Source organism: Dermochelys coriacea, chromosome 1 (genome assembly GCF_009764565.3).
Source record: "Dermochelys coriacea isolate rDerCor1 chromosome 1, rDerCor1.pri.v4, whole genome shotgun sequence".
NCBI classification, from domain to species: domain Eukaryota; kingdom Metazoa; phylum Chordata; order Testudines; family Dermochelyidae; genus Dermochelys; species Dermochelys coriacea.
Genome location: NC_050068.2, coordinates 178,499,646 through 178,526,532, shown reverse-complemented (window position 1 = coordinate 178,526,532; position 26,887 = coordinate 178,499,646). Strand labels below are relative to the sequence as shown.

The following is a 26,887-nucleotide window of genomic DNA, read 5'->3' as shown; positions in this document are numbered from 1 at the left end:
TATATGCTCTAAATATATGCACCGAGCAGATCACTGGTGAATAAGGCGGTGCCATTTCTATATAGTCACTTTTCAAAGTAGAATTGCACTTCCCTACACATTTTATAATATAACACCTCCCTGGTACTTGGAGATTTTCACTTTGTCTTATTACCAGCGAAGCATAAGTTTCCCATAAATATTAGGAATTTTCAATAGAACTATGTATTATAAATTTATTGTTTTAGTTCAATAAAATGCACATGCTGAGCACATGAACTATTAAATTGTCAACTCACAAAGTAATTATATAGTAAAAAATCAAGTACTACCACAGCAAGACTTATCTCATTCAACTATACCTCTTGTGAAAAAGCCTGAAAAAACAAATTAATTTTGCATCATGTTGTCATACTCAAAGAGGAAAGCATATTCCAGAATCAAGGTCTCTCTGTTGAAAACACTGCAAATCCTAACCTGCACTGCAGATCCTCATGTAATTGAGACAGTCTAGGAGTCCTGTCTGAGTTACAGCAGCCTCTCAGCCTGACTTGTGGGGTCAAAGCAAATATTTGCAGCACTCCATGATATGGGCCCACCCCCAATATGTCCCTCCCACTGGGCACCTTGTCCTGGCACTACACAAAAGATTGCAAGGGGATTCTTGTAAGGCAGCCTTAAAGCCATCCTTCACGGTTCCTGCACCATGGAAACCCTTCTCTGGCCACGCCAGAGTGTCTGGGGGTGAGTATCGTCCTCTGACTTCAGCCTCTAGGGTTCAAATCAAGGAACTGATAGCAGAAACTAGTTATTAATGCAATTTAGCTGCTAAAATGTAAAGAATAAATGTTATGTCCTTCTGATGAATCTAGCCTTCAACCCCATCACCACTGAAGGCAAAAATCTCTAAAAGCTACTTCCAGTCTTGGGACTTAAAGAGCCAAATGCTATGAGAAAATATTAATTTTCTGTACTATGGGTGCTCCTGTAATGATGTGGAAAAGCTGAAGAATCAGGGCCTCTGCAGCCAAGAAGCTCACAGATGTATGTATAATACTACCACTGTCCTCTAAAAATATTGTCTATAGCAGTGGTTCCCAAACTTGTTCTGCCGCTTGTGCAGGGAAAGTCCCCGCCGGGTTGGGCCAGGCCGGGCCGGTTTGTTTACTTGCCACGTCCACAGGTTCAGCCGATCGCGGTTCCCATTGGCCGTGGTTCGCTGCTGCAGGCCAATGGGAACTGCTGGAAGTGGCGACCAGTATGTCCCTCCGCCCGCGCCGCTTCCAGCAGCTCCCTTTGGCCTGGAGCAGCGAACCGCGGCCACTGGGAGCTGCGATCAGCCAAACCTGTGGATGTGGCAGGTAAACAAACTGGCCAGGCCCACCAGGGGCTTTCCCTGCACAAGCGGCGGAACAAGTTTGGGAACCACTGATCTGTAGACATTCCCTCTATTATACCACTTTTGTAAGATGAGCACTTAAAGATAGCTTTGCTATATTGAAAGTTAATATAAAGTGTTTTAATGCAGTTCAGCATCAGAGTGTAATATCAGAGAGAGAGAGAGAGTGTTATTCAACACAACAAAGTGTTACAAACGAGTCGAGAAGTGATTCTCCAGATGGCAATTTTGACACACTTTGGTTTATTTCTGCTTCTATATTTTTTGGCATTTTTTTAACATTAGAAATTCAGGTCTTTTTTACCTTGGAAGGCTCTATGGAGGCAGAAGAACTGGTAGGGTTATGACATCACAGAACCAAGGAAGTGAGAGGGAATGTGATTATTATTTGGCAAGTTTAAAACTCAGTCTTCTGTATTTTTAACACCTTTTTGACTAAAACACTAAGCTCTCTTTGTTTACGAGTCAACAATCGAAGTAATGATGCCTGAGACCTTCCAAAAGGGCTTCCAATGAAAGCATAGCAGAAAAAAACCCCTAACAAATTCAAACTGCTCCCCTCCCTCTACGCCTTTCCTCAACAACCCCGTCCCTCAAAAAATCTTTGAGGCTTCTTTATATATTATGACCCTGAGTGAGACCAGCCCTCCAATGAGGCTCTGCAGGGGTAGAGAGGTGAGCAACAAAATTCCTCCTCTGTAGAAATGCTCAAAAGCTGCTCACAACAGCCATTCCTTGCTCACTCCTGCTCTCCGACATGACCCATTCATCCAAAAAGGGTAGAGAAAGAGGTGAGGAAATTTCCTTGTCCCCTCTACACCATCCTATAGGGCTGATTGTTCATCCTCCTACAAGGCTTAAATAAGAGTATTTCCAAGAGCCCACCACATCCCCCCCATTCTCCGTGGGAGGTGTCAGGGCTCGGGACTTCTGCTCCCATCGTGGGCACGGGGTCTCAGGATTTCAGTCCTGTGGGAGGCGCTGGGGTTTGTGGCTTTAGCTGTGGAGCAAGGGGGCTTGGGGCTTTAGCCCTGTTGGACTAAAATTTTTACCAGAACTCTGGTCTGGACAGCTCAAACTGAATTTAAGTCCTGCCCTCATATGAAAGTAGCAGCACCTGGAGGGTTGTGTGCTTCCTCTGAGGTGATGCTGCCTTCTGGGCTATAGTTTAAGTCACTATCTAGCCCTATGTTTAAAGGAGCAGAAAGGGGCACAAACATAATTCTATTTTCTTTACAAGTCACCTTTAAAGAAGATGAACATTTCATTTTGAGTCAGCCATAGTACACAGAAAGAACTGTGCTTTTTACCACCCTGAAATAAAAATATTTTGTATATACTGCTTATCACATAGCTTAACAAACATGAAATAACTAATTAATCCTCAACACTCTGGTGCATAGGAATTGTTCTATTCCCACTTAGCGTTTTAATCTCTATGACTGAAGTGCCTAATTTGCCACAGTAAGAAGTAATACTGAAAGTTAAGTAATAACAACAATGATTTTACAGACTGGGGAAGTGAAAGACGTGAAAGTCAATATTTTCAAGAGTAGTCTCTGATTCTGGATGCTAAATTGACACCTTGGGCCTGAGTTTTAGAACTGCAGAGTACCACAGCTTCAGATGATGCCAACGGAACCTGAGGCAGCTGAGCATTTCTACAAATCAAGTCCATGTTGAGCACCCAATTATTGAGGTAGCCAAAATAAGAGACTAGTTCTGAAAGTTTTGGATGTAATGACTTGCTTCTGGCAACACAGTCAGTTGCAGATCTGGGGTGGGAGTCAGGAGCTCCCGGCTCCAAGCGCTACACTCAGACTGACAGACCACACCTCACCTCTCTCCCCTTCTCTACTATTGGTGTTTCGATGATAGATTTAACAATATGAGTAGGACATATAAGGACTGGAGATAGTGAGCTAAAATGCTGATACAACCTAAACATTACTAATTAGCAGTATTGTTGTGCTTTACTGTATTGAACCAGGCAGCAATTTTACAGCACTGCTAAGGCTCTTTGATGAATAACCCCCCCCCCCCCCGCCACCCCCACAATATATATACATGTGCACAAAACCGAACCCAATATGAAAAACAAACTAAAGTGAAAATAAAATGCATTATTCACTGTATGATGACATGATTCAGTAAAACCCACCTCCACGACCAAAATTCCCAAGATCGTTGGGTCCACTAGTGCTGTTGTTTACTGGCAGACTGGTGGCAGGCCAAGAGTCTGCAAGCCAAGGATAACTGGGGTCACTTGCATTCAACAGACCTGGTCGACTGAAGCCGGATGGAAAAAAAAAAGGAAATGAACATGAAAATATGTCTGTCAGACAACTCTGGACAAGATTGTGATTGAAGAGACTGCATCATTTTTCTCCTGCCACAGTATGTAATAAACAGTTTAGGAGACTTCAATATATTTCAAATTAAAATTGTGTAGGCTTTCATGATTTAAAGACCTTCAGCAGTTAATTAAGGCTATATACAAAATAATGTTGGCAGTTGAAATGGAACTAGGCATCAGTCGTGATTCTGCCAGAATCCAAATGAACTCTGTTGTCTGTCTGAAACAGGGAGTAGGCTGTACCACTGAAGGATTCTAAACAAGGGTTGAATGATAAATTGCCACTTCAAGGGAACAATCACTCAAAATAACTGGTCTGTATCAGCCATTTCCAGGACTTTGGGCTACTATTTCTTCACTCTTTGAATCCCAAATGTTCGCCTGTCATCTATAGGCTGGTAGCTCTTTCTTTGAGTACTCTTGTATAGTTTAGAGGCAAATAGGTTTGAGAGGGATTAATGGAAAGTTCACAAGAGTATTTTTATCTGTGACTACAGCATGCTTTCATATTCTTGTAATATTAAACTTCGAGAGCTGTAGTCAGACTTGAATATCTCAAAAAGGGAAGGGAACTTTGGCCATAAGACACTCTGCACTCACTAAGCACAGGATAAATAATGTGGCCCTATCCTGAAATTCAGCATGGCAAATGTGGCCAGTGCTTTGTGTTTAGCAAGGAAAATCAATCTCTAAACCTGAGAAGCACAGTTCTGAAGGTTTTCCGGATTATTAGCACACTTATGAGGAAGAAACAACATTTATAATCATTTTAGTTTTTTCTGATAGACCCCTTCTGGTACAATCCCTAAGAGAAACATGGGTTTCTATGGAAACGGCAATAAGAAGATCCAGCAGTTTTCTTGCCACATCCACTAGCTCTCATTAGGCCTAATCTCTTTTTGCTAAAATATTGATTAAATGGGAGATTGGAAGTTATTACCAGGGCCTAATTACAATCTCCATATTGGCAAAGAGAAAACAGATGAGGATATATGGGTTTGTTATCAGCTTTTATCAATTTCAATTGAGTAGCCAAAGTTGTGGAATCCAGTCCCATCAATCTACAACCTATTTATCATCCATGAATCATTTATTTTGTGATCGATTATGTGTAATTGTTCACTCACAGCAATTTAGAGGGAGCCAATAAGGAGTCTTAAACAACAGCAACTTCATTTGCTAATGTCTAATTAATGCAATAAACATCCTGGTAACAAATGAACATATTCCTTGTGATATTTACTAATTTCTTCTTGGGCATCTGGGAGATATGAAACATCTGGACTTGATTCCTCTAAAGTGCCCAACAGATAGATCATTAAACCTTGTGTGAAGCCATTTAATTCCTCCCAGACTTGTCAGTCTTATAAATGATCTTTTATTATAATAATCCTTTATCTATAGAAAAGTTCAAGTTCCTCATCAAAAAGAAAATAGGATGGAAATAGATCTTTTTTAACAACAAACCTACCTTCCATTGCTCATTAGTCCTCCATCTCCTCTTTGAAAAGTGACTGTTTTGGATTTTTTTAAAAAAAGCAAAACAAAAACAAAAAAAATAAAAACACAAGAGAGGGAAATAAAATCAGTTAGTAATAATTAGTAAGAAAAAATTAGAGTTTTTATCACTCAAGACTAAAACCTCTGGGCATCATAACACAATATAACACGGCAGTTACAAAAAAGAGGATCATGCCACATTGAGAGCCTCCACTAGACAGATTTAAATCAATCTGCCCTGTAGCCTATAAGCCAAAATTGCAGGATGGCTAAAGAACCCTGAATTTACTATGGGTCCTCTGACATGACTCTGTTTTGAGAGACTATGTCAGGTGCTGAAATTGTGTTTTTCTGGCATGCTTCTGCTTCAGTATACAATGCCATTATACTGGTATGTTAATGACATCAGAGTCATGATGCAGCAGCATAATGCCACCACAAAAATATTTTGTTCCATAGGATAAATGCAAAGAGGTGGCCGCCCTGCTAGAATTCTAGTGGAGGAAAAACAAGTATAAATCCTACCTCACTTCCCTCACACATACAAGATAAAAACATCAAACACACAAATGCAAATACATCAACATTACATGGGGGAAATCCCTTCAGTCTTGCCCTGAAGTATGCCAAGATACACTTTGAAGTATATGAATCATATTAGAAATCCATAAATGGACCCTTGACAGAAACGTCCCTGCCCCCAATGTATATTCACAGGGGTATATTTCAGGATGACCCCACAGTTGTAAACCCCATTTCTCAGGTGCTGCTATCGAATGTAGGGCAATATAGACAGTCCTATATTGTGGACCTATGTTATTAATTCCTTTATATACTAATTTTAAGCCAACCTTTGATGCACACTTGCTGAACAGCAAGTGCAATTAATGGACAGAAATCACTAGGTATTGTGAAACAAGGCCAATGAGCAGACCTGGTCCTTCAGTGGCAATAATCTATGAATAATTTTCAGAGATAATTCCAATTAAAGTGCCCTACAGCAGACTATTTTAGTGGTCCAGCCTGGATCCGGAAGATCTTGGACAAAATCTACATCTACAAATGAAGACTGCAATTTCAGATGGAAAGAAGCTCCATGGTCAGCTGAGTTAAAACTAACCGCCAAATAGGGAATTTTGACTACCTTCCTGGGGTAGCCATCTTCATCAATACATACAGTCACCAAAGCATTTGCAAGGTTCTCCAGCTGTTACCCCCACCAACACAGAAATACCTTTGTTGTATCTAGGCTTACTTTAACCAACTCTGCACTCTCAGCTCATCAGCAGCATACTGGTGATACCTCATATTTTGCCAGTTTATCAGTTCTCTAAGGGGCTTCACAATACACATTTAACAAAATGTAATGGTGATAAAACTAAGCCCTTTGGAATCTCATATGGAAGGGCTTTTGAGGGTTGATGATTAATTATCCATTACCACAGAATGGACTACCGTTTCAACTGGAAAGCCACTGTAGTTCTGATGTAATTTCACATCAGACTATTTAATAGCTGTAGATTCATAGATTCATAGATACTAAGATCAGAAGGGACCATTCTGATCATCTAGTCTGACCTCCTGCACAGCGCAGGCCACAGAATCTCACCCACCCACTCCTATGAAAAACCTCACCCATGTCTGAGCTATTGAAGTCCTTAAATCATGGTTCAAAGACTTCAAGGAGCAGAGAAGCCTCCCTCAAGTCAACCATGCCCCATGCTACAGAGGAAGGCGAAAAACCTCCAGGGCCTCTCCAATCTGCCCTGGAGGAAAATTCCTTCCCGACCCCAAATATGGCAATCAGCTAAACTCTGAGCATATGGGCAAGATTCACCAGCCAGATACCCAGGAAAGAATTTTCTATAGTAACTCAGATCCCATCCATCTAATATCCCATCTCAGGGGATTTGGCCTATTTACCCTGAATATTTAAAGATCAATTACTTACCAAAATCCCATTATCCCATCATACCATCTCCTCCATAAACTTATCGAGTAGAATCTTAAAGCCAGATAGATCTTTTGCCCCCACTGCTTCCCTTGGAAGGCTATTCCAAAACTTCACTCCTCTGATGGTTAAAAACCTTCGTCTGATTTCAAGTCTAAACTTCCTGGTGGCCAGTTTATACCCATTTGTTCTTGTGTCCACATTGGTGCTGAGCTGAAATAATTCCTCTCCCTCTCCTGTATTTATCCCTCTGATATATTTATAGAGAGCAATCATATCTCCCCTCAACCTTCTTTTAGTTAGGCTAAACAAGCCAAGCTCCTTAAGTCTCCTTTCATAAGACAAGTTTTCCATTCCTCGGATCATCCTAGTAGCCCTTCTCTGTACCTGCTCCAGTTTGAATTCATCCTTTTTCAACATGGGAGAGCAGAACTGCACACAGTATTCTAGGTGAGGTCTCACCAGTGCCTTGTATAACGGTACTAAAACCTCCTTATCCCTCCTGGAAATGCCTCTCCTGATGCATCCCAAAACCGCATTAGCTTTTTTCACAGCCATATCACATTGGCAGCTCATAGTCATCCTATGATCAACCAATACTCCAAGGTCCTTCTCCTCTTCCGTTACTTCTAATTGATGCGTCCCCAACTTATAACTAAAATTCTTATTATTAATCCCTAAATGCATAACCTTACACTTCTCACTATTAAATTTCATCCTATTACTATTACTCCAGTTTACAAGGTCATCCAGATCCTCCTGTATAATATCCCAATCCTTCTCCGAATTGGCAATACCTCCCAGCTTTGTATCATCTGCAAACTTTATTAGCACACTCCCACTTTTTGTGCCAAGGTCAGTAATAAAAAGATTAAATAAGATTGGTCCCAAAACCGATCCCTGAGGAACTCCACTGGTAACCTCCCTCCAACCTGACAGTTCGCCTTTCAGTAGGACCCGTTGCAGTCTCCCCTTTAACCAATTCCTTATCCACCTTTTGATGTTCATATTGATCCCCATCTTCTCCAATTTAACTAATAATTGCCCATGTGGCACGGTATCAAATGCCTTACTGAAATCTAGGTAAATTAGATCCACTGCATTTCCTTTATCTAAAAAATCTGTTACTTTTTCAAAAAAGGAGATTAGGTTGGTTTGGCACGATCTACCTTTTGTAAAACCATGTTGTATTTTGTCCCATTTACCATTGATTTCAATGTCCTTAACTAATTTCTCCTTCAAAATTTTTTCCAGGACCTTGCATACTACAGATGTCAAACTAACTGGCCTGTAGTTACCCGGATCACTTTTTTTTCCTTTCTTAAAAATAGGAACTATATTAGCAATTCTCCAATCATTCGGTACTATTCCCGAGTTTACAGATTCATTAAAAATTCTTGCTAATGGGCTTGCAATTTCAGGTGCCAATTCCTTTAATATTCTTGGATGAAGATTATCTGGGCCCCCCGATTTAGTCCCATTAAGCTGTTTCAGTTTCGCTTCTACCTCTGATATGGTAATATCTACCTCTATATCCTCCTTCCCATTTGTCATGCTACCATTATCCCCAAGATCCTCTTTAGCCTTATTAAAGACTGAGGCAAAGTATTTGTTTAGATATTGGGCCACGCCTAGATTATCTTTAACCTCCACTCCATCCTCAGTGTTAAGCGGCCCCACTTCTTCCTTCTTAGTTTTCTTCTTATTTATATGGCTATAGAACCTTTTACTATTGGTTTTAATTCCCTTTGCAAGGTCCAACTCTACTCGACTTAAAAAGCCTGTCTCACTTGATCCCTACATGTTCTGACCTCAATTAGGTAGCTTTCCTTGCTGATCCCTCCCATCTTCCACTCCCTGTATGCTTTCTGCTTCTTCTTAATCACCTCTCTAAGATGCTTGCTCATCCAGCTTGGTCTAAAACTCCTTCCTATGAATTTTTTTGAAATTCATTTTGAAAGAGCTAATCTGAAACAATTAGTGAAAAGAAAATCGAAAGCATGGGAAGTATTAAATAAAAACCTGCTTACAAAAACACCACATCCTAAAAACATTGCAGCTAATTAGCGCTCGATCTGACACTACTTTCCAGTTATTTCCAGTTGTTTTTAATGGACTATCAAGTGATTGTATCACTCTTTGCTAAAAGTGAATAAGTTAATGCTAAAGAGCTGTGGATATCATTTGCGAATATGCAAATAAATGGGTGCTGTCTGGCTATGTCTCAAAACATGTTGTTAAGAAATGTATTAGTAGAAGCTAATTTAATGTTCTTTTTCTTCCCCATCTTCCATTTCGTCCAGGCTTTCTACCTCTGTCAAAGCAACAAAGATATAAACCCAGAAACAGACCTCTAATGTATTCAATAATGAACTTTATGAATTTGGTTTACTATTTCATAGGGGGCTTCCAGGATAACATAGTGTATATTGAAACTTATTTCACACCTGAGATTAATATGTTTGTTTAGGCTACATTAACAAATTAACATTTTAATTTTAAAAGAAATATTGTCACTTTATGTGTGTGTGAGAGAGAAATATGACAAATGGGGAAAAATAATATTTTCGGTCTCCTACATATTTATATCTGTAGGACTCTCTAGCACAGCTAGAGGGGGGAATACAGAGGGAGAACATACCAACAACTATCCCCAGAGGTGTTCTACTTGCAGAGCCGTGGAGTATGGAAGATACTTTTGAGCATGCTGGGGAGCGCATCATGAGAAGACATGCCTCCTACACTCTTTGTATTAAGCTGTAATTGATCTCTGCAGGCCTGCAGTAGTCTGCTGGCACAGAAGACAAGTGGATGCCACCACTCTGCCCCACCTTTGGGGTCACTAGCATCTAGTGGTAACCCTACCTTGTCCTTGTGCACAACCTCACTTTCTAACCATCCAATAAAAGCCTTGTGCTTTAGAGGAGAGATACAGCTAGGTATTGGCTGAAAGAGAGAGATCCATCAGAGAGAAACAACTATGGCTTGTTCAAAACCTTGTTATTGGTTTTTTATGGGTCAAGTGGTGGCTGGGCGTGTGTAGCTGCATGTGGCTTGGAAAGAGGAGGCTCCTTATGCTTGCTTCCACCTTGCACACTGATGCAGGAATGGCTACAACATTCCCATAATATGGAACAAGAAAATACCACAGTCACTGTTCTTGTTTGACAGGCTCCTTCGATCAGATAAGCTCTCCAATCCAAGGCTGTAGATCTTTTTTTGAAAGCAGAGGACGTTACTGGCAGATCACAAAATCATTTTGTATTTCTGATCCCCTCTGAAAAAGAGCTACCTCAGATTTGCAGGAGCACATCCATTTCTCTTTGAGTCAACAAGAAGAAGAAAAAGGCAGCTAAAGGCACAAAAGACATGGTCAGGCTGCCAAAATAAGCACTTTGTTTATCACTCCTGTCATATGTTTTGTCAGCCTTTTTTGCCTGCAGCTTGATTTCTGAAATTATAAAACATTTTTGTAAATTATAAAAACTAAATGCTGAAAAGGAGCATATTTAATGCAATGCAGTCTTGTAAATGTCAATGTAAAATAAAATGCCTAGACAAGCTAGCTTTATTCAGGCTGTTTCCATTTCAAATTGATGCTGAATAGTCTCCAGGGGCAATGGAGGAGGAGGAAGAGGAAGAGGAGGGTCTCTCTATCACTAACCCAACCCATCTTCTCTTGCCTTTTATCACTGAGAAAGCATGAAAGGTCTTTCAGCATTATCTGTATCTATATATGTTCTTAGAATGGTTGAAGTCCTGCATTAGGTGCTGGGAGGAGATTGGCTTTCAAAAGAAGACGGGGGAGGAGGGGGAATGAATAGTGATTTTTAAGGGATTCTCACCAGACTATACCGCAAGAGCTGCAAAAATACAGAAGTGCATTTAAATTGCATACTATGTAAAGAAATTATACAGTATATATTTGTATGAAGAAGAGTATATGTTAAAAGAGCCTTTGTGTGTGTTTTTTAAACATATAAAGAAGTACCAATGCTATTTATTAATATTATCTGACAAGGTTAAACCTAATCTTCATGCCTGCTAGAACTGGAAAAATACGAATATATGGGAAGTTGACATTTCGAGGCAAGAAGCTTCAGAAAGCTTTCTATGTGCCTATCTTGAATAGGCCACATTTTCCTGCCATAAATGAAAACTTTCATGTTGCAAGCCTAGTCTCATTGCTTTTCCTGATAAGCTGTTCCCCAAATATGAATGTAGATTAATCCTCTTTTAATAAGCATTAACTCAGAACAGACAATCAGTGGATAAAAATTCCATCAACTCTTCTGCCTGCCTTTGGGTGATTCTGTCAAATAATTTATACTCCTTTAACAATTTTACGAATTATGCATGAAACATTTAGAACGTCATAATTTCCTGGTTTTAATTTGTTTATATTTATTAAGTTTCACAAAATCTTTAATCCCTTAGGGCACTAGTCACTAAATAAGCTTACCTATTCATAACTGAACATACACATTTAACTTTCCTTGCATGGCTGATGGCCTGTGCATTCTTGAAAACACCTTGAGTAATCAAGTGAGTGGTTCTTGGCACACCAATGAGTTGGAGGACACATAAAAGATACACGGATATATTGACAGATTCCAGAGTAGCAGCTGTGTTAGTCTGCATCCACAAAAAGAAAAGGAGTACTTGTGGCACCTTAGAGACTAACAAATTTATTTGAGTATAAGCGAGTCTCTCTTGTTTCCACAGAAGTATGTGAATTTACTGTACAGAAATCTGTGTAGAAATGTGATGACACATTTGTAACTTTCCCTGCTAAATGAATGAATTCAGTTCCAGAATTGTAATGGACAGGAGTGAAAGAACTTGCATACTGTACTAGAAGGGATACCTGTTTCGTGCCAGCTCCCCTTCGTGTCATGTCCAAACCTGTGGTGCATGTTTGTATCTGGGGAATGTGAGTAGATGGTGAATATGAAAAACAGGAAATTAGTGTATAATTCAGTTTCATTGTGCATAGCAGCAATTTTGCTCTTCTAGAGGGTGTCAAAGGTGCACAGAAATGTCAGGCCAAATTATTCTCTAAAATCTGCACTACCAATTGCTAAATAAGGAATAAATCATGCATTTATGGTGCTGACAGACCTCAGTGTCCAGCTTTTGCTTTGCTAATACACTGCCATCTTCCAAGAATATATATTTAACCCACTGGTTCCGGTTATGTCACTACTGCTTCCCAGCTAGTGGAGTCACTTATTTCATTCACATGGTAGACGTTCATGCCTTTAGCGCTTTAAGTCTCAGGTTCAATCCCTGCTGACGAATCATGCCGGGGATGTTACAAGTTGTGACCTGCGAACCAGAAGGCTACATACATATTACAGCTGTTCCATTGTAAGCAAACAAAAACCATGTCTGAGGTCATATTATTCATTATTTGTGAATATGTGAAAATGTTCATCAATCCAGAAAGTTACCTAAGTTTTAGCCCAACAGATTAATCTTCCCAAGGCCAACTATGTACCAGCAGCATTTCATTTGCTATTTACTATTCTTCTGATTAAAATATTTCAGTGATTCAGTCATGCAGCAGAAACAATACCTTTTTGGTGGCCAATCACACAACATAAATAGCAAATAGTCAAAGTGAACAATTCACAAACGACCCATAGTCAGAAATTTATCAGTCCAAATATTTAGCAAATATTTTCAAATAATGAATACCATACCATTTTAGAAAATCATTGTCAGTTTGTGAATAATTTGCAAATAGAGTTGGAAAACAAAAAAAGATCTTCACACAAAATAAATTGAAAAAAATGTTTTTCCTTCTTTTGTTTGTTTTTTTCAAAACTTTCCAACCAGTTCTGTTTATGAAGCAAAGCAAAAATCTAAATTTATCACAAATACACATAATGAACAGTTTGACCAGTTCTTTTACATATTCAGATATTCATGTTTGTGTGTTCATGAAGGAAGCAGATGTTTGGCAAAATGTGCTTCGTTCACAAACAAATATATTCGGATTAATTCACCTCCAATGTAACTTCATTGAAATTCACCTCTGATAAAGGTGAATTTGGTCCTATGTCTGTCTAAAAATGTAGGCCTGAAATCTATTTTAGCATACATGGGTTACAACTGAGTATGGAACAACCTATAACCTTGAGTCTTCTCATATCTGTACAAACAGGGAGGTGTTTGGCTAAGTGAAAATGTAAACATTTTGTGACTGTAGATCATATAACCAACTCCAAATTCATACTTTCAGGAACTTCATGTGGATTTGAGACTCTTCATGGGGAACTCTGAGCCTAGACATAAATCAGTAGATTTTGTTAATCTCCAAATGCATTTTTGTGCTAATTTTGATAGTTTCTGAAGACCCTGGGTCAGATTTTGTTCCTTTGTTCCTCCAGTGTAAATGGACTTCATTGCAGTAACTCTGGATTTTCTCATCATGAGGGAGATCAGCATCAAGTCCAATGTGGTAAGAACACACATGAGTTAAGATACTGATATACAGTAGTATGTTTAGGGTTTAAAGCATTCACATTGTGCCTCCCAATGAAATGAGAAAAGCACTTCAGGCTGTGGTCACTGTCTGTCAAGCTGTGCCACACCTTACTCTTATCTGAACAAACAGTGCTGTTTTGCCTGAGCCATTCATGAGTTCTCAAACCTTCTCTTTGAGTACAGTTGTTCCTAATAACAATATACGGATTGTGTGGGCAGGTGATATCACCTCCTCCTCCTCCTTGTCACACCTCTCTCAGCAGCCAGCTGTGCCCTCCTGCTGAGCTGCATACAACTCCAGAGATGGCTGAAAGGTAGATGGAGCTGGAGAGAAGCAGCAAGAAGGGAACAGTGGAAGGTTCCAGTGAGCAGCAGGGAGAGGAGCTAACTGTACAGGGAGTGTAGAGAGTGAGCATAATGTGAGGAAAGGAGAAAAAGGGGGACCCATTAGCACAGGGGAAAAGGAGGAGGAATTATGGCAGGATACGCAGAAGCACCATTTTAAAGAGTCTGTTTTCAAGTAAGCCAGGAGTCTGGGTGCTGATGGAGGATTCTGGGTACATTTTGGTGAGTTTTAGGTTGCTCTCCTCCACTTTTTATTGCAACTTTCTGAGGAGAAAATAACCTAAAATTCACCAAGAGGCACGCACAGACTACTAGCAGCTGGGAGTCCAGGGGCCCACAAGCCCCCAACTTTTTTGGAAAAATGTCCCTTGTCAAAACTCTTGGCCTGTGGGAGGTATGACTGAGAGGTGTACTACATGCCACAAAATGTTGCACACTTATGCTGGAAAACAATGCAATACATTGGCTAGATACACTGTAGTTAATGGAGATAATGTAAGAATTTTTGAGATTGTGACACTCATGCTTAGATATAGAATTGAGGTCAATTATTTGTATTGATTATTACAATTATATAAACTGTATGTCTTGACCATACATATGTTGGCAAAGCTGTTTGCAACCTGCTGTTTCAGCCACAGTTCGTTTATTCTTCACATAACTTTAATCACACTCATGATAATGGCCTATTGTATGTTACGCCTTGTAAAAAAATGATAACATGAAGCCAGTTGTGGATTGGACAGGCAGAACAAAGGCAAATGCTTCAACGAATAAAAAGTTTTAAAATGCCTTAAAGACCTACCTAGGGTATCAGTGTGTGTGTACGGGTTAATCACTGGCTTGGTTTGACATAAGTGCAGATCTGGAAACCCCATGCAGAGGCAGATTCATGTAAAGTGAAGAGCGGAATCTGAGATGAGTTCTTCTTCTCTGACCACGTGCAGAGGCCTTCAGAAATTTGCAAGTTAAATACACGAATCCTCAAGAGCAAGATTTGGCCCTTTGTGACTAATGCCTGCTATCGTAGTTACGTTAGTTCAAACATTGCCCTGAAAATTACCTTTCAAAATTGCATAATTTAAAAGGGTTGGATGAGTAAGAAGTATGCAGAATTATAATGAAAGAGAAGTTAATTGTGGTAGATTGTAGCCTTCTTCTGACATCACTAGCAGAGTCAATACCACATTATTATAACAGATGGGGAATGGGAGTGTTTCTCCTTGCACTTGGTTTTAATTCTGTATACCTGCTATGATTATAACACTTATGCTAATGATTGCAATGACATGTTGGTGAGGTAAGAGACAGACTAATGGACAGTACCTGCAGGGGTGAAGGTGAAGGACTGAACTGCAAAACAAGAAAGCAAACACATCGTGAGTTACAGACTCTGATAACAAGCACTAATTGCAGGGCACAAGGTTCCTTTGGAATTCGCTCATCTATGGTTTAAAATCATATGCAGGTTATAACAATTGAGCTTTAAGCACTAGTCAGCCAGCAGCCAGTGAGAAATAAAGGTTGAAGAAAGGTAAATAGCGAATTTTGACAATTACATTTGATGGAAGTTAGTTCTGAGGTGGGCATGCTATCCTCCTTATCATAAATATTAGGATGAGTTCTGAAACATGATGTCGTACCAGCTTTCATTGTTAAGAGCATACAGCATTTCACAATTCTGATAAAGGACATTCTGTGTCACGATGCAATGTTCACATAACGTTTAGGTGCTGCAAACATCATGAGAAAGAATGAGCTACATTAGACAACAGCCTATGGTAGTCAATTTAAGTTGCATTTTTAAAGTATAGAAGACTGCTCACAAAAATGTGCCATGCCAACTCACATAGATATAAGCCAAAATTCCTCTTCTGGAAAAATTAGGCTTAGTATGTATTTAGTTAGTGCATTTGAAGTACATGAAAAGGTATGAAACCTCCATAAGGAAATGAGACTGCTAAAATCCTGATGCGTTATCAGTTTAATGTAAGAAAGTAATAAAATAATGTAACTATCTCCTACTGTTAATTATCCTCATTAGACAGACAGATAGATAGATACAGATATATCTATCTGCATGAATTAACAAAACCTCTCAGAGTAGAAACTGTCATCATGTATATACACATTATTAATTACAAGGGAAGAAAGAAAACACCATGTGCAAACACCACATCCTACTAATAATGTAACTTCAAACCCTGTGGTCACTCAGGCTCACTCTATAGAATTAAAAGGAAATCAACAAGATTTTGGAGTGAGTTTAGCTTGGCATGCTAATACTGCCAGCAGTAAACATGCGTGAATTGCCATCAATGTTTTACCTGGGCCAAGTCATGAAAGGTGTTTTCCTCCGTGAAACCAATAATGTGCTAAAATTAATTAGTATATTGGGCAAGAAAACTAACTGGAAAAATACCTCAATATTTTAAGAGTTATTTTTCATGTAAAATTGGCCAAAAGTTGGAGGGTTTTCTTTTCTTGGGGGTTTTTCGAATAGATTTGTATGCAATTTTATTATAACTATCTGACTTCTCCACAACCCACAAGAAACTTGAGATGTATCAGCTATAGGAGTGTTACCAGTCCTGACAAAACAGAATAAAGAGATCTGACAGGGAAAATAAGATAATTTTTTATTTTTATTTTTCCCTTCCAAATGTAATTCTCGTAGGCTAGATTGTGACTGTAGGCAGAGCCTTGAGCAAAATGTGTGTGTGAGAGCTGCTCCACACTGCTGGGATAGCTCCAAGAGGCATTGCGCTTCATAGACATGTCGGAGACACTACTTCTCACCTACTGCAAGTTAGCAATTTATTGCTTGCCTATACTAGCACTAAATTATTACTGTACAGGCTCAGCTACTCTTGCCAGTGAGTTGGTGTGGACGGAGCCAATGCTCTGCCCATTCCCCTCTCCTTCCCTCCTCAGCCCCGAGCTCCAAATAAGGAGTGAGTGGATGATTAGCTCTGCTTACTTGTATGTGCCTAACAGGGTGACCAGATAGCAAGTGTGAAAAATGGGTCAGGTGATGGGGTGTAATAGGCACCTATATAAGAAAAAGCCCTGAATATTGGGACTGTCCGTATAAAATCATGACATCTGGTCACCCTAGTGCCTAAACCCAAAGTCTGGGGCAAACATAGGAGTAAAGTGGTGAAGTTGGTGGGAGATTCATACTCCCTCTTACTGTCATGTGGTTATGTAGTCTGATTCACAATCTAGCTCATAATTAGAGTTGGGAACACTGAAAGACTGCCTTTTGCAACAAGGGTTGGGTGAGAGGTACAGTTAATCCTTTCTGTACTTTCGTTATGCTAGATGTGCTGGAGATGTCTTACAGTAATGATGAAATGTGGTCCAGAGCAATGCATTTAAAGCTTCTCATACACTGGCACTTTTACATAACACATTAAACAGGCATACAACATTCATCCATTCCACCTTTATTTGTAATACCAGCATTGTTAGGGTTGGGTTCTTTAAGATTAGTTCTGTCCTGTTCGTGATAGAACCTGACAAGTTTGTAGTAAATAGTTACTGTTCTTACCAGCATAATTGCTCAGCCCCTTCCTCTTCTTTCTTCGCCAATACAGCCAGATGCTGAAACCCATCAGAATTACCCAGCACGCCCCACCAATGCCAGCTATAAAGGCAGGCTGCTTGACAACATCAGTGATTTGCTCAGTTATGCTGTTGTTATTTTCAGTGATGACAACTTCATTACGACCCCCTGAACAAAGGAAAGTCAATATCACATGTTTATAATGTACTCTGTAATACAACCAAGAACCAGAGACCTGAAATGGGAAAAAAACCCCAACAGTACTGTGCTTCAAAATAATTTTCCATGGTGGGGTACAGGTAGTTGGGTGTGGATTTATAGGATGTTCAAACACAGATTTGAAGGCAATGTTTCCTGCAAGAGAACCTACAATCCATTTCAGTTATTCAAATGTATGTTGAAAAAATACTACTGTCCCTGTAAGCTAACAGATGGCAGCTCACAGTCAATTTATGTGAAACGTTCTTGATATGGGTATAAGCAGAACACCACAAAGAGAGACAAAGAGACAAAGTGACTGAAACACAGCTCTCTTGATTGTATCTCAATGATTTGGAATGTATTGACTTACTGCATATGTGCCATTTTCTTTCTCCTGATTTTAAAACTGAACTGGTAGCTCAGTATCTGGCTTAATAACAAGCCCCTAATCCAGTGGTTCCCAAACTTTTTCTGCCGCTTGTGCAGGGAAAGCCCCTGCCAGGCTGGGCCAGTGTGTTTACTTGCCCCGTCCGCAGGTTCAGCCGATCGTGGCTCCCAGTGGCCGCGGTTCGCTGCTCCAGGCCAATGGGAGCTGCTGGAAGTGGTGTGGGCCAGGGGATGTACTGGCCGTCGCTTCCTGCAGCCCCCATTGGCTGGAGCAGCAAACCGCGGCCACTGGGAGCCGTGATCGGCCAAACCTGTGGACGCGGCAGGTAAACAAACCAGCCCGGCCCAGCCTGGCAGGGGCTTTCCCTGCACAAGTGGCGGAACAAGTTTGGGAACCTCTGCCCTAATCTAAACTGTTATCTGTGGATAGATGTCACACAAATGCCAAAGTGTGGAGCTCCAGAACTGACAAACACTGTGATTGCTCAGTTATTAGAAACGCGCTTCAGAAATATCGCACCCCTCCAATCTGAGCCACAGACTCAAAAATTCAGCAGTTATAGAAATATGAAAATCAGATAACATTTTCTACAAAAAAAATGAATAGTAACCTTATACATGTTTGGTATAAAACATCTTACTCAGTGTGGGTTTTTTTAAATGATGCCAAAATTATCCAACCTTAATGTTTAGAGCATAGACATATCTTGTCCTCATTCGTGAAACTACTTACAGTGTTTTTAAGATGTAGAGGAGACGATTCAGTGCTGCATATGCCATATTATAAAAAGCAAATATTTGGACTCTCAATTACAGGAACTAGCAAATTATGGGAGCTAGCAAATAAGAACCTATCACAAATGTAGGAAGTAGAATATCTGTAACAATAAAGTAGTTATTTCAGGCAAATTGTTATAAATATTGTAGCATTATGCTTTGCTGTGAACATTTATATATTCCTCTTTTATAATTCAGCAATGGTTAAATTCACTGTTCACTTCTTGGAACACAATTGCTGATGAGTCAGCATACTGCCTGTAGTCTAAAGTAAACAAACAAGGTCATTTGCTAAAGTAGATGCAATTAAGAAAGACTTTAAGGACCTGATTCTTATTCCCTCTAATGCTCCTTTACACAACTCCAGCAGCCTTGCAGTGGGTGTAAATGTAATATCCCCTTTAATGCTCCCTTTCATTACCAAATCAGTGTAATGGGGCCTTAATATAAATGAGACTCAAGTCCAGAGAACATAAGAGCTCACTTTACTTTATTATGCTCTACTTGTCTAACCATAGTCTATCTGTCAGAGCCTGCACCCCTTACTCAGTCATTGATGTCAATTGCAGCAATGCCTTAGTGACAAGCTCGGTTTAGACCTTATACTGCATTCAGAGGTAGTTGAAGTTACTTGTTAATAAATGTGATGTAGTGTATTATATTGCAGGAACTGCTGTTAATAATCCATGTGATTTTATTATGCTTTTTCCCTATTTGATTATTCATATCAATCCTTCGTAATTCTGACTGTCTGCCTTTGTGAACAAATAGTTCAAATGTTATGCTGGATGTTGGTTTGGTTTTAGTAGTTCTGTTGAAAAATCACTGAGAATTGTACTATAAAGAAAAAAACAGGGAATTTTACGAAACACTGCAGAGTAGAGTCAAGGGAGAAAAGACCTTGACTGATTATGGTGGCTTGTTTGGGAGAAGACAGCATGCAGGCTCCCTTATATACATTTGGAAATGTCAAAGCACTGCATTGCATCGTGCCTGAAAATTAAACCACAGGCTACAAAACCTGCCACGGTGCTTTCCAAAACTTTTAAATTTTATCTGGCCAATTATCAAAGCCCCAGTGTTTCCCACCCATTATATGGTACGAAGGCCAAACACCGTGGAAACCAGTGGGTAAGGAAAAGATGAGAGGAAGCAGTGGCTCTATCAGACGTTTTCCTCTTCTTTCATGCCCTTGGAACCCCTCACCATAAAACTGAATCTCCCAGGGCCAGAAAGGAATTAAATCAGTGTGTTTTCCCCTTCCATGGAGCCACTCTCCTCGTGGACCCCCAGGTTGGGGCTCAAAGGGCCAGGAGAGGAAGTGGTGGGGTGGAACTAGGGAGCAGATGTACTCTGGCACATGTGCTTTTGAGGACACAGTACATTTTCTCGTAGAAATCTGCCTGGGAGCTAATGTTGTTCCAAGCACCTTTAACTTTCTCTTAATTCCTGCTGAAGGCAGCTTCATCCAAAGCAGCCTTTGGATGCTGTGTAGAGGAAGCAAGATGGTGAGGCAATGGAAGTGCTGCCCCTGAAAAAGCCGTGGAAAACGGAAGGCCAGGGGAACACTTTGGACATGCCAGCTCCTTGAATAGATGTTCATGAATCCAAAGAAAGGTAAGGCACTGCACTGAATGAGCTCTTCCCTACCATCTACTGATGGGGGGAAAGACCTCAGGAGCACACCATATTTTTATAGTTATATCCACTCTGTCTAGGTGACTAGCAAAAATACCTACTCTGCCAAAGTAGATCAATTTTGGCTGTTTTGGGTTAAAATTAAGACTTGGATGGAGGGATAATAAAATGTTATCCTTATTATATAACTAAAGGGCAAAAAATCCCCTGTATTTAATATGCCTTAACTATAACCTCACTTGCTAAGGGCAATAGTAATGCCAAATCCAAGCGAAAGTCAGAGTGTGTTGGGACAGGTGCTCCTATCTGGTAGTGTAGACTCTGTTAAAAGATTCTTAGATACCATTTTACCCTTCTCCTCCAATGTTTAAAGAAAGAGATGATTTTATGTCCATGCAGAGTCTTTGATCTTAATAGTGATCACTACAGCTGAAATCATTAATAAGCTAGTCTAAATGGCTGAACCTTAGACCTGGTGAGGGGACAGCGCTGCAGTGAAAGATAACACAGAAGAGGCAGCCGCAGTGAGGTTCTCTGCTACCTGGTGAAATCACTAGAAGCAGGAGGACTGGGCTAGTGGTGGAACATCAGAACCCAGCTAAAGGGAGCCGGGTGAGGCGGGAGCCATGGTAGTGATAGTGGTGGGTAGTCAGAGGCATCACTCAAACCCAACCTTCCCCCGCCCCTCCGGGCAGGAGGTGGACTCCGCTGAGCTCAGACAAAATATCATGAGTGGGAGTGCAGCGAAGGGAAAGGGGAGTGATATGTTAAAGGGACATACATCCATTGGACTTTTCACACCACAAAGGACTACCACCGACAACACTGTGGGGAAAGTATTTTACTTACGGCTTGCCTGCTTTTGAATCATCAGTTTTCCCAAATTACTGCTTTTAATATACATTGTCTTTTGTTATACACAGACAATGTGCATGCGAGTGGAGAAGTATGGCCTTGGAGAGGCACCCAGGCATGATGATTAGTCTTCCCAGATTTCGGGGTGGGGGCTCCAGCTTGTTGTGTTTTGTAATGTTAAGAGGAACCCTTAAATATGAACATAGCCCTTGTTGCTACCAACACCACCTGGTAGAAAGGTTACAGAAATGAATCTTATTTCCCTATAGAAACCTTAAGCCCTGAGCTGGACATTCTGCCTTCACAATGAGGTCAGAAACACGTCCTCCATGAATAGTGGATGCACAAGAAACTCTACAAGGAGAACCTCAGAGGAGCTTTCAGATGACTTTATCCCCTCCCAGACCGTCTTCCAGAGGAAGATGCAATCTGTCTCCAAATGAGGTCAATTTACCTTCTAGCAAGTTAGCAGCCTGGAGGTTTGTTCTACCCTTCAGTGCTTAGCAATTATATGAGCAAAAGTAATAATTCATTTAAATGTCAAAATAACATATGCTTTGTGATTTCAGGAGCTGAAAAGTAAATGAACACAGATGCATGTTTCCTAGTGATGTAAAACAAAATTAATCTAATTGTAAGGAGTTTGGGGAACAAATTACATTAATTTTGTATTTATTTATATGATATTTAATCAGAAGTAATATATATGTCATCCAAGGTATCAATGTACTATTTCATATACTGCAGGTGTTTCTATAACAATGTTGTCAATTCTACTAATTAGAACACATATGAGGGATGTGTGTGACCTGTAACACTCCATTGTTCTTGCAGACAAAAATATAATTAAATATGTCTTCCTCCCATTGGAGAGTAATGAAGAACAAAACTAATTTGTTGGACCAAAAATTAATTAGATACATCAGATTTGATTGTACCTATTACTGTGAAAGTTTGCAGCTGTTCTTCATATTATTACACCAACTATAAAATGTAAGTATGAATATGCCAACTGATTACTGAAATAATAGCTATATTATTAATCAATATTATTTTAAAATTGATTTTTTCTTATAATCCAACTACATTTTCTTCTCCAGCATCCTCAATACCGGTGAGCAAAACTTTAGTTTTTTTTCTCTATAAATAACAAGTTTGACATATATTTCTTTATAGAAGCTTTGCAAGGCTTGAAGACAAGTGCAGTTCATGGAAAGAACACAATTCATAACTGTTTCTTTGTATTAGACCAAGCAATCAAAGTATAATTTCAAGATAGTAATTACAAAGCACAGTAAGAAAGTATTTTAATGTAATTAGGGAAGAAAATTTTATTATAGATATCTGGATATGTCATTAGAATGGGAAGGTAAGATATCACTGTGGTATTGTTTATACTGCACTATAGTTGTGCAGATAAATTAAAAAAAAAATCACATTATGGTCCCTTCCCCATGTAATCAAAATTTATCCTGCAAACACACGTATGTGAGTAACTTTATTCACTTGAATAGTCCCAGAGGCATAAATTATAGAATCACCAAAATGCAGGGCTGCAAGGGACCTCAAGAGGTCATCTAGTCTCTGCACTGAGGCAGGACTAAGTAGACCATCCCTGACAGGTGTTTGTCTAACTGGTTCTTTAAAACTTCTAATGCTGGGGATTCCACAACTACCCTTGGAAACCTTTCCAGTACTTAGCTATCCTTATAGTTAGAAAGTCTTTTCTAATATTTAGCCTAAATCACATTTGCTGCAGATTAAACTGATTCCTTTTTTGTCCTACCTTCAGTGGATATAGAGAATAATTGATCACCATCCTCTTTATAACATCCCTTCATATATTTGATAACTGTTATCAAGTTCCCTGGAAAGTCTATTTACATGAGTAAAGTTATTTACATAAGTATTTGAAGATTGCACTCTATAATGATTCCCCGTTTACAATTACATTTTGAGACCTGTCAGTTAGCCAGTTTTTAATTCATGTAATGTGTGCTATATTGATTTTGCATTATTCTAGTTTCTCAAATCAAAATATCATGTGGTACCATGTCATCTCTTAGGGAAATCTAACTATATTACACCAACACTATTACCTATTACCAACCAAATCTGTAATTTCATCAAGATAGTCTATAAACAGATGGGATTTAAAGAAAAGTGAGATGCAGACAATGTGACTGCTAGTAACTGTATCTTGCTTTGTGAATACAAAAGGGAAAATGTAAGTGAAAAAGGGAACCAAAATCAAAACAGAAAAGAATGTATTAGTCACTTCTCATCTAAAGGGGATTAAATATGCAAAAGTGCTACCAGACAAGATTGTTGAGGCAGATATTCTGGGAACATTAAATAAATAAATAAATGACATCATGAGTATAACAATGAATAAATGAAAAGTCTCTAAGCTCCAACTTGCTTTTTCCGATTTATGTTGTACTTACATTCTCATGTCTCTTCCACCTCCATACCACAAACACGGAAACATATCTTTCCATGTCCAGCTCTGGGGTATATTAACCAGTTTTGTAAGAGTCAGGGAAGGAATGATGGCTCATTTCTGCAAGATGCTGAGCACTCTAGCCTTGGACCAGCAAAGCACTTTCGCACGTTTCATTTGAAGCAAGTGAGTAATGGGACTACTCACATGTTTCAAGTAAAACATGGGTTTAAATGCTATGCTGGATTAGCACCATTTATGTTCAGCACCTTACAGGAGGATTGATCTCTTAAAGCACTACTTCCAGAGATACTTCACACAAAATCAGGTTTTCAAAAGTAATGAACTAAAAGTGAAAGGTCAGTCTCTCTCGGTAGAGATCATTTAAAGAGAGGCCCCAAATTCATATCTAGTATCCTTCCCAAGGTTTTTGTAAGAGCTGAGTTCATTATTTTCAGTCTTGCAAGATTCTTTCCCTTTTCTGTCAGACATAATCCAGTGAAGCTTCAATGAATAGACTCGCCCTAAAGATAGATCTATCTTAATCTCCCTTTTCAGACTTCCCCTCAAAAAAGAAAAAAAAAAACCAATCTAGACTCTAAACTTCTGCATTGCCCTACTTTTGAGAAGATACATTTTAATGTGAATGTCATTAACCACTTAAAATTAAGCTTACACAGGACTTCAGTGGGAGCTAGGTCTTGTGCTGGCTTTTCTCTGAAGGGTGAATTTCACCCCAACTCAAATGAACATTCTGAGTCTGAGACATTGCTTTAGTTACGTTTTCCATTTTGTTCACTAGTCTCTGCCAAGAGTCCTAAAGGCACAGTATAAGAAATAGAAGAGGAGATTACAAAACCTTATCCCAGTACTCTTTTAGAAAGAACACATTTTTAAAGCAACATTGACAGTTGGCCTAAAGCCGTAGTTCAAATAGATCAAATTAATAAACAAATTCCTATACTCGAAGCACTTTAATGCAGCTCCACAACAAAAAAGCTCAATTCAGTTCTGTTTCCTGCCCCACCCCCAATTTATGTTATAGAAGAATTTCAGAAGGATAAGATTCTAGGATTCCCTCAGGTCATGAAATTAATTGAGCATGGAAACCACTAATAAGAAACAGTAATTTCAAAGGAAAAAGATGATAATACCAGCTTTCCTCTCTAGCTGGACTAGAGGCCACTTGTTCTTTGGCAGAAGGAAGCTGATGTGTTTGGGATAGCTGAGAAATGCTAAACTTCAAATGCTCAGAAAACCAACTTTAAACAGTGCCTTGGGCAGCAGTAGCTCAAATAAGGCAATATTACAACTATCTTAACAGGATAAGAGAGCTAGTTCTATAAAGCTGTCAAGCTGCAGGAGTGGTACATTCATAATAAAATATTAAATCAGCTGTGCAGGATAATCTATGTTTTTTAATACGTTTCAGGAAAGGAAGAACTATTTAATCTTATTAGCTGTGAGAACTATACAGAAGAGGAAGAGGCAGTGTTGGCAGGCAGTGGTACATTTAAAGTTAACTAGATCACTCAAATTGAATTGCACCTTGTTTTTTTGCTCCACTGGATTTTTATGCTTTCAAAAGTGATTTATGAAAGCTCTTCTGAAATACTAAACAGGTAAAATAAAATAGAATAAACAATCACTTACCAATTATTATGGGTTGTGGTTCACTTTTTACTCCAACACCTGCACTGGTGCTTGCTGCCACTTCCACTCGATATTGAATACCAGGGTATAGGCCACCTATCACTACAGAGCGAATGGCTGCATCTACTGTTTTGTTGATGTGAAATCGAGTCTCATTACCTAGGCACCAGATCTTGGGTAGGGATTGGGGAAATAAAACAATATGAAAATAGTCATGCTTGCAAACAATGGTGCACAAATACTGTATATTAATATACTGCACTGGAAATACATATGCTGATATGCTGAAATGCAATGGCTAAATTCCTTTAAACATTTAGGCCTGCTTCTGCAAAGACTTACGCACGTGCTTAACTTTACACATGGCTAAAATTCTCATTCTCTCAGCCCTGACATAGGGAAAATGTTAGGAACAGTGCTGGGGGTAGAGAGGCATGCTGAAGGTGGAACACATAGCATGGCAGACATTCTTCATGGTACTACTGTCCATAGATAGCTGGGGATGGGATTAAAAAAAACCCCAAGCAGCCCAGGATCAGAAGGGTCCAAAGATGGCTTAAAATCACCTTCTTCCCCATGTCCCTGGGCTGTAAGTTCCATGCTGCAATTCTTAGAGGCACAGCCCAGAATCTCACCCACTGACTTTAATTACTTCTGTCTGACTAGTCCCAGGCATGACATTAAGCATATGCATAAATCTTTCTTGGATCAGGCTCTTGTTTAGTTACTATGGCTATAATCTACGGTTTCCTAAAGTTATTTTTTCAGTCTCATTTTTTTCTATTGAATAGAAAATGGGCAACAATATTACAAAAAGAAGCATGTTGAAACACTCCTAAGGATACTATACAGAATCGCCTTTTAAGTATTTTCAGCTTTCTACCCTGGTAGAATAAGGGTGTGTGCAATTTCTAAAATGCTATGCTATGTTGTTGCTGTCATAACTGAAATTGTTCAGGAATCTAGATTTTGCGGTCTGACTTATTTTTACCCTGTAATTCAACAAATACAAAAAATGTTCCCTAAGTATCCTGATATGTTCCATATTTCAAACCAGCACTTTGTGGCGCAAGTGGTATATTATTTCAAGGCAATTTTGCTTCTCTCTCTTATATTTATTCATGAGCATTTCCTGAGACATTTTAACATTGAGATGTTCAGAGACTCTTTTTTAGTTGAAGGGATCTGTGGAGACTATTACTATAATATTAAAGAATGCATTAACTACCACTCTAATTCCACTCAAGGGAAGCAATACATAAAATAAATCCCATATATACATGTATGTAATTACTGCACCAAAGGAAGGTGCTGCTGGTTGAAAACAACATGCAGTTGCTGAC

General features: G+C 39.3%; 1 protein-coding gene across 26 annotated transcripts in view; it reads right to left on the bottom strand.

Moving 5' to 3' along the window:
- Positions 1-26,887, bottom strand: part of ROBO2 (roundabout guidance receptor 2) — a 1,574,290-nt gene that overhangs the window by 50,861 nt on the left and 1,496,542 nt on the right. For 16 of the 26 annotated variants that reach the window (XM_043509509.1, XM_038413374.2, XM_038413295.2 and 13 more), the window contains 4 exons: positions 25,545-25,716; positions 17,576-17,758; positions 5,206-5,248; positions 3,540-3,667 (listed from right to left, as the gene is read on the bottom strand). In XM_043509509.1, coding sequence (XP_043365444.1) covers positions 3,540-3,667; positions 5,206-5,248; positions 17,576-17,758; positions 25,545-25,716 — 526 coding nt within the window. Of the gene's footprint in view, positions 1-3,539; positions 3,668-5,205; positions 5,249-15,348; positions 15,376-17,575; positions 17,759-25,544; positions 25,717-26,887 lie in introns of all 26 variants that reach the window. The other 10 variants (XM_043509447.1, XM_043509467.1, XM_043509491.1 and 7 more) reach the window with 1 other exon arrangement.